The sequence below is a fragment of the Ipomoea nil genome, unplaced genomic scaffold (genome assembly GCF_001879475.1).
Source record: "Ipomoea nil cultivar Tokyo-kokei standard unplaced genomic scaffold, Asagao_1.1 scaffold0193, whole genome shotgun sequence".
Lineage (NCBI taxonomy): Eukaryota > Viridiplantae > Streptophyta > Magnoliopsida > Solanales > Convolvulaceae > Ipomoea > Ipomoea nil.
The window spans coordinates 156,008-165,170 of record NW_017616621.1 but is presented as its reverse complement, the minus strand read 5'-3'; the positions used below and the strand labels follow the sequence as shown (position 1 = coordinate 165,170).

Genomic DNA, 9,163 nt, shown 5'->3' with positions numbered 1-9,163 from the left:
CTGAGTCCTATGTTCCTAGGTACCTAGAGTTCAAGCCTAATGTCCTAAAGTCCGGTCTTACGAGTCTCTTCCTAGGGTCAAACTTAGGCTCTGATACCAACTGTAACACCCCAGATTTTCAAGACTTTTGAAAACTTATAATAAAGGTAGAATCTCATTAAATCCCAAGAAATAAATACAAGCGTACGGGGTGCTATGCCACACCTGGGCTAGAGAACCCAAGTGCACAGGCTAACTAACTAATATCCTCAAAGCGTAATTACATAAACGTGGCACGCAGGCCAAAAAGGAAAACTATCTACTTCTATACTCCAAGTTCTAGCGCGCTCCAGTGACTTAATCTTCTGTGCCTGAAAGCCAAATATATCTGTTCAGTGAGAGATGCTGGTAACCCACTCCAACGCGTTGAAATACAATACATATAGATATACGAAAACCATTTTGAGCATGAAGATATATCCTACGAACCCTAGCTTTAAAACCGGGAATGACTCGACAGATAAGGCCAGACACAAGCAACAGTTATAACGAGCATATGCAGTTCACAACAGATAAGGCAGATAAGGCAAAGCATAACAATAATCACAACCCAACATAAACAATCCCCAACATAAATCCCACAGTCACATTCCCCCAAGACACTCATAATCACAACTCATCCATATCACAACACATAGCACACTTTGTTGGCGCCACAAGACCAATCGCATGCCCATACATGAGGGTCAGCGCATATAGCTCTGACACGGCCCCGCAGCACCCTGCCCCGTATCGCAACACGGAGGGGTCGATCGCAACCGACCGATGAACCGCAGCTCATCATAGTGTTTGATCGCAACCAAACAGTGGACCGCAGCCCAAGAGAATGTCATCTGACCGCAGCCAGGAAAGAGGACGAACCGCAGCTCGTATAGAAACGTTTGATCGCAACCAAACGGTGGACCGCAGCCCAAGAGTATCAATCTGACCGCAGCCAGCTTTTGAACCGCAGCTCAGGATAACCAATCCGATCGCAACTGAATTGGGGTAACACCCACACATAACACATAGCAAGCACATGCAACCCATATTACACATTGGGAAGGGGGAGAAAGCGCATAACAAAACCTATGCGTGATCCATCACATACTAAGAATAGTCCTAAGGGGTTCATAATCCTTCCACCTAGGTCAACGGGATACCAATTCAACTAGCATGCAATATAATAGACTCATAAACCTACGAACGGTACCCGAAACATCAAACTAGACATAGGCACGATAAACGGAGTCCGTTGGGACACCACGGGGAACAGGGGAACATCAAACGGGGAAGCCGGGAACCCAAGGTGGGGGAAATTCCAGCGGGTAGCCGGTGGGTGGGGGGCCACCCGCCGGCTGCCTGCCGGAAAGTACTATTCCGGGCAGCGGGTCGAAAGTACCTACCCCCCACTGACTCTTTTCATCACTTTTGCGCCCCGGGAACCATTGTGGAACCCGAAACCATGCTTAGACACCTTACAACGCAATTAACGACAACACGTAGACGATTAACGGATCAAATACGAGAAACGAACGGCACATAACCTATCATGCTTTTCTAGACATAATCAACACCCAAACATGTGATTTCCCCACCCGATAAACCAAGAATAATATCATACGATACAACCTAGGGTTCTAATCACTTTTATATCAACAAGAATACGATTCGTCTTCTAATTGCAAGATTCGGTAAGAATAGCACATAAACATCAAGAGCATCACACAATCATTAAGAACAACACCTAATCATCAAGAATTCTGTATAATCATCAAGAACACCATAATTATCAAGAATCTCCCAATAACAAGATTATCAAGATCCCTCATGGGATCATCACATCAAACATCAATAATCATCATCATATCTCGCCAATCACAATAATATGGGGGAAACCCTAAGGGGGAATCATAGCTATGAAAATAGGTTTTGTTGAGACATGGGTTACCTCTTAGCCTTAATTAATTCCTTGGCTATGAATGATCTTTCTTTAAGCTTTCTTGATTTCTTGATTTCTCCTAGGGGAATTCTTGGAGCTCTTTGGGTGGTGAGAGATTATTGTGGTGGGGATTCTAGGTGCCTCCTAAGTTCCCTATTTATAGATCTAGGGATCTCATTTAGAGCCTAATCCTATTGGGATTAGGGGTTGGGTTTGGATATGAGGGCCCACGGACTATGGTGGGCCTTTTTCCCTAATTAATCATTATAATTTATTCTTTCTCTTGGGCTATTTATTAATTAACTAATTGGTTTTAGGGGCCGTAACACGGGGTATTACAGTGGCTGCCTTTTCCTCCATTGATTAATAATAATAATAATAATAATAATAATAATAATAATAATAATAAGATGGAGTTGGGAGGAGGGATGCCTCCTTCATCCATAATTACAGTGGAGGCAGCCTTTCCTCCTCCTTTGATGAAGGAGAAAGTGGCTGCCTCCTGTAACTTGGCGGAGGTTCCTCCTTTATTTATTTTTTTTAATTTAATTTATTTTTTATTTTATTAATATATTAATTTTTTTAAATTTAAAATAAAATTATTTTATTTTTTAGGAACATGTAATTAAAAAAAATGCGAACGGAAACCTGTTGTTTACCTGTAAAGAATGCCGATTGCACATTTTTGGTAACATTAAATGGTTTAATTGCACACTATTTTTGTTCGGTGATGTAATTGCACGAATAGTAAAAGTTTGATGGCCTAATTAACACTTTTTTCAATAAAATTTAAAGAAAATCATTCTTATTATTAGAATTAATTTTTATTTTTAGCAACTCAACACATTATTTTTAGAGTTAATTCCCAAAATGGTCCTCTGACTATGACATTTTCTCAAATTAGTCCATTGATTTTTAATTTCCTCAAAGTGGTTCTCCAACTTTTGAATTTTAAGCCAAAATGGTCATCCGTTAGCTTTGAAGTTAAGTTGGTGTTAAAATGAAGGGTAAAACTGGAAATTTAAGTTTTGCGTTCCAATTTAAAGCAATCTGTGATTCCTTTCAGCAGCCTGCGCACATATTTCTTCAAATTAGGTTCTTGCTCTCCTAAATCTACAATCAAAATATGGGATAATCAACTAGAAGGCGAAAAAAGTTCATCTTTAACTTCATCCACAAACTTCGCAAGGTAAATATTTTTGACATTCAAGTTGATTATCCCACATTTTGATTGCAAAATTAGGAGAGCAAAGACCTAATTTGAAGAAATATGTGTGCATATTACGAAAAGAAATCATATATTACTTTAAATTGGAGTGCATAACCTAAATTTCTAGTTTTGCCCTTCATTTTAACATTAATTTAACGCCAAAGCTAACGAGTAACGGATGACCATTTTGACTTAAAATTCAAAAGTCGGAGGATCACTTTAGACAAATTAAAAATCAATGGACCAATTTAAGAAAAGGCCATACTAAATTGACACTTTTAAAAGTCAGGGACTGAAATTAACAAGACCTCTATAGTCATATGACCAAAATTGAAATTTCCTCTTTTTATTATCACTTTTAAGTTTTCAACTATCAATTTGACCAATTTAATATATCAAATTTAGTCATAATATCTTAACTACCATGGATATTTGATTAAAGTGATATTATTTGAGTCATATCAATTCAAATTGAATCTAGTTGATCAATTTGATAAAAGTCGATCTGTGAATTATATTAGAAGTTGTGAAATAGATGGTCTAGATCTAAAGTCGAAAATGTTACTATATTGTCGAGAAATAAAAAGTGGAAATACCTTGTACTCATATTATTGTTGTTGTTATTATTACAGAGTATTTTATTAAATGTTTTGTTTCAATTTTAATGTTATGCTAGGCATTGTGACATACATGCCGTCATTTTTGAAGGAACTCTCATATCTCAAACACAATCAGCATTCTCGCCGTCAACCTTCATAACTATTTTTTTGAGAATCAATTTTTGCATTTACCTATTATCTATTTTGAGCATATAATTTATTAAAATTTTTATCTTACAAAAAATCTGAATATACAGGTAGTGGACCCCAATATATTTGTATCACAAAATAGTCATTTAAAATATTATTTATGCTATTTTTTCCCACCGGAGCTATATTAAATTTTCGTTATCACTATTTAAACAAGATTACTTTGTTGGAAATAGCATTCAAAACCAAGTGAAGTTGCCTTCACTTCTTGTCCCACATTGCTATCATAAGAGTGCTTTTCCCACTATTTAATACCAAGCCTTTTACTCCTCTTAAAGTATTGTGGAAAGGAAGGAAAAGGAGAACCCACATGCGCGCGTCGCTGCCCGCCCGATTCGGTTCGCCGCTGCCAGCAATCATTCTCTATTTTATCTGAGCTTATAAGTCGGGTTCTGTGTGCAACCAGTCGAAAGCATAGTCTCCGGCAATTTGCTTTTAAGGTAGTGTTTTATACACGACACATATTCACCTTTCTTTCTCTTTTTTCAAGAATTCAGCCTACATAAACAGCAACCTCTTTGCGACATTTTCCGATCACTAATTCCAACAGTTAAAAGCAAATTGATTATTTCGTGAAAATGTCGACAATAGTGTCCAAACCCTACTCTGACCTTGCCAAACTCGAGCCCCTCACCGGTCTGAATTACTGTCAGTAGGCAATCAAGATGATGATTCACTTCGAGTCTGTCGAACTCGATTATATTCTTGTGCTCAACTACAAACCTGCCGAGCCCAAGTCTAATGAATCCGCCCAACCTGAGAGTCAAGTCATGATTCGGGATGACACCCTAGATCCAAAAGCACCTATCCAAAAATGACATCATCCGGCTCATCCAGCAAGGCCCAGGAGCTCCGTACCAAGTACGAAAGGGATAACAAGTCCGTTAGTGGTACTCTGCTACAACACATGTCTGACAGCGTATTAGATATATATACGCAAAATATAAGTCCACGAAGGAAATATGGGATTCGTTGAAAAACAAATACGGAGCAGATGCCGCAGGTTGAAGGAAGTATGCGGTCGGTCGTTGGCTCAATTTCAAGATGGTGGATTCAAAGAAAATCATAGAACAGGTACACGAGTACAAAAATCTAGTATCTGACCTAGAGGCTGAATGCATTCTGGTAATTATCATGCTGCAAACTTATGCCTTACTCGAAAAACTACCTGAGTCTTGGGAGGAATTCCAAAACAAGGTGAAGCATGAGTTCAAGGACTACACTTGGGAGCAAATGGTTAATCACATCAACATAGAGGAAGCATATCGCCTCAGGCAAAGGTCTGTTTCCTTTCCTGAAAATTTAAAAGCAAACATTGTAGAATCCAGTGGTGTGAAAGGTAATAGGTCAAAGGCTGGGACCGGAGGAAAAAACAAGAGCTGGAAGAAAAGATTCAAAGAGAACAAAGGGAACAAGTTCAAGAATCAGAAGCAAGGCAAAAGAGGAGCTTGTTTTATCTGTGGAAAGCTTGGCCACCGTGCAGCCTAGTGTTACAACCGGAAGGGGGCGAATGAATAGAGAGCCAATCAACAAGAAAACAAGGGCCAAGCGAATCTAGTTGAGGAGACTGATGAAACACCCCCGGTTTTACCATATTTTTAAAACTTAAATGCAAGATATAAGCAATCTAATCATCCATTAAACATTAAGCGGAAGCAAGTCTAAACGGGGGTATTATGCCGCATCTTAAAGTACTAAAGATGCACAGGCGGGAAAACTAAACAGTTTAAACAAGTCATAAAGAGTCAAGGCACACAGGCCGCTCAAAAGGCTCACAAGCCATCAAAATAAAACGCCTAGACAAGGTGACTAAGCTATCTAACGTTCAAAGTCTAGCGCTCTCGGACATCTACTCAAAACCTGTAGAACAAGAGAAAAAAAAAAAGGGAATAACACCCGGTCAGCGAACATTGCTGGTAACCCATCAATACGCGTTATATAACATATATAGATAAGTATAAGCAAAACCATTTTGAAACGGAATACAATATATATCATTTCAAAAGACACAGAGATAGATCAACTTCAAGGACTCATTAAACACTATCAAAAAGGAAAAGGAATCACCTTCCTTACAAGAATAACAAGACAAGAACATGAAAGACAATACGACTCAAGATACATTCCATTGATCACAAAGTAGAATACATCAAGACATGCTCATAAGCAAAGAATACACTTTCACACAATGGCAACTACATGCCACAGTGACAACTACATGTCACAGGTATCATAGTTCCAAGTTCCAACCTTATGGCTACCCCCGACCTTATTTCAGTTGCAACCGTTACCTCCTAGTGTCACCCTGTACTTCTGAGTCCAACCTTGTACCGCCAGGAACCGTCGTCCCCCCTCCAACATAGCCTCCAACATTCCGCCGAACTCTCAGTACACGAGGTTAGCATTAATTTCATTCACATAGCCTCCAACATATGAGCCAAGCTCAATCAACACACCACCAATTTCAATCATAGTCACATAAGATCATCATCATTACCAAGAGGATTAAGGTTCCACAATAACCTTAATCGAGTATCGACAAAAAGGGTACAACGAATTACATACGTTCACATCATAGGAATCAATCAAGGGATCACAATAAAGACATGAGACTATACTCATCAAAAAAGGATTCCAATCCAACACCAAATGATTGTCAACACAAGTTGCCAATCCCGATACGAAGGAACAAACCACACATACTAGCATTTCAACATCAAACTAGCATGCTTATCAAACAGGTAAACCAAAAGTAGTTCCATAGAACATTCAAGACTCACAATTAGCCCAACGAATCACAAAGTCAGACCCTTAGCACGATTCAAGACACCAAATCCTACATGGATTCCTAACGTACCGTTCTAGACATACGAAACATCAAGAAGACTCACAAATAACCCAATAAAACAATATCGGGAGGTCTAAACATCAATACCGAGTCAAAAGAATCACGGGGAACAAATCCCCACCTTCGTCCAACAGTGTTCCCCGCGGGTGGGGCCACGGGTGGATAATCACCCGCGGGTACCACCCACGAGACACCATGTACCCGGGTGGTGCAGCGTGTAGACCCCTGCCCGCCATTCCGCCCGCGGGTACACTCTTGTACACCAACTCATCCCTTCGGGGATTTTCAACAACAAGTCCAAATTCAAGTCCAAAACACCCAAAATCTCACACAAAATAACAATATGACTAGAAACAAAGAAATAGCCAAGAAATGACATTCAAGAATCCTAAGAACAAGCTCTAAACATTCATCACAACAAGATAATGCATCAAATCTCGTAAATCAACACAAGAATCACAAGCAGAAGCTAAGAAATCATCATATAAGTAAGAAAATAGGTTTTATAAATCATGGGTTACCTTTTTAGCCAAATAACGTCTTCTTTTCACCCTTAGAAAGTCTTTCCTAAAGCTCCTCTTCAACACCAACTTCATACACAAACCAAAAGACAACAAAGATTCTATCTTTAGAAATAGACACCTAAAAGGTGGTTAAAAACACCAAAAGACCAAGGATCTTACCCGCCCCTATGCTCAGGATAAAGAAAGTAGGAATCTTGGAAGACAACTTGCAAGATTTGGGATGCCCAAATCCTAGCTTGGAGAAGAAGCTACACCTTTTTAGAGAGAAGCTAGAGATTTTTGTGTTTAGATTGTAGGGTGAATGAAATGAGAGTGTATGTCTAGGTTAACTTGAATCACAAACATTAGGTAAAAAGACATTCCTACCCTTACTAAGGTTGGAAAGATAAGAGAACAAGGGCACAACTCAAGAAGCACAAGGTAAAACCCTTTGACTTATGTGGCTAGTAAAAATCTAGTCCCTCGACTATTGAATTTCAGGATTTTTAGGAATAAATTAACAAAGAGACTAGGATTAATTCTCTAATTAATCCTTGATTAGAGTTTGGATTTACGGGGTGTCACATCCTCTCCCCCTAACAAGAAGCTTCGTCCCCGAAGCTTGGGCACGACGAGCTCAAACAAACACGTGGCAACGAATCAACCATGTGACAAAAGGAAAACAAGAATACCATTTAACCAAAACTTCAAGGATCCAAAAGGGGTAAGGTTTGCAAAAGTCAAAAAATTGCAAGGTTTCAAAAGGGTCACAAAAGAAATTTTCTTGAGCACACAAACCCCTAAAGCCAAGACAACGACAACTACACTACCCCTAGTCCCACAACCATACAACAAGAAAGGTAACACAAGGTACCTGAGGTTAACAACTCCGGGTAACGCTCTCTCATAGTCGACTCCAACTCCCAGGTTGCTTCTTCTACTCCATGATGCGACCACCACACTTTTACCATCTTCACTGACTTCATGCGAGTCTCTTTGGTTTTGAAATCCAAAATCCGAAGCGGTCTTTCTTCGTAAGACATAGTGCCATCAAGTGGAACCACCTCCGGCAGAATTACATGCGTCGGATCATGCAAATACTTCTTTAGCTGGGACACATGAAAGATATTGTGCACTCGTTCCAACTCCATTGGCTGCGCTAGACGATACGCCAAACTCCCTATCTTTTCAAGAATCTCGTAAGGCCCAATGAACCGAGGACTTAACTTGCCTTTCTTCCCGAACCTCATAACTCCCCAGGTGGGAGAAACCTTCAACCACACTTTGTCCCAACTGCGAACTCTACATGCTTCCTTCCTAAATCAGCATAGGACTTTCGCCGATCCTGTGCTATTTTCATTTTCTCTTGTATATACTTGATTTTCTCAACAGTATCATCTAGATATTGTGGTCCCAACATTACCGGGTTGACCAAATTCTCCCAACATAACGGACTTTGGCATTTCTGGTCATAGAGCGCTTCGTAAGGTGCCATTTTTATGCTTGCATGGTAGCTGCTATTGTAGGAGAATTCAATCAGGTCCAAGTGCTCCTCCCACGAGCCTTGGAAGTCCAACATGCACGCCCTTATCATATCTTCAATCGTCTGTATGGTTCTCTCGGTTTGCCCGTCCGTGGCTGGGTGAAAAGCAGTGCTCAGGTTCAACTTCGTACCCAAAGCAGCTTGCAAAGACTTCCAGAATTGAGATAGAAACCTAGAATCTCGGTCGGAGACAATATCCCTGGGTACTCCATGGTATTTCACTACTTGACTTACGTACGCTCGGGCCAACTGTGTCATTGTCCACGTTTCCTTCATGGCGATGAGCCGAG

At 39.9% G+C, this 9,163-nt stretch overlaps 1 protein-coding gene across 1 annotated transcript; it reads right to left on the bottom strand.

Annotated features, from left to right (window-relative positions):
* Positions 1-7,228: 7,228 nt before the first annotated feature.
* LOC109188603 lies at positions 7,229-8,580 on the bottom strand. Its single transcript, XM_019339235.1, has 2 exons — positions 8,205-8,580; positions 7,229-7,296 (listed from the first exon to the last, which is right to left on the bottom strand). The coding sequence occupies exons 1-2, from the start codon at positions 8,578-8,580 to the stop codon at positions 7,229-7,231; spliced, it is 444 nt and encodes a 147-aa protein (XP_019194780.1).
* Positions 8,581-9,163: the final 583 nt, after the last annotated feature.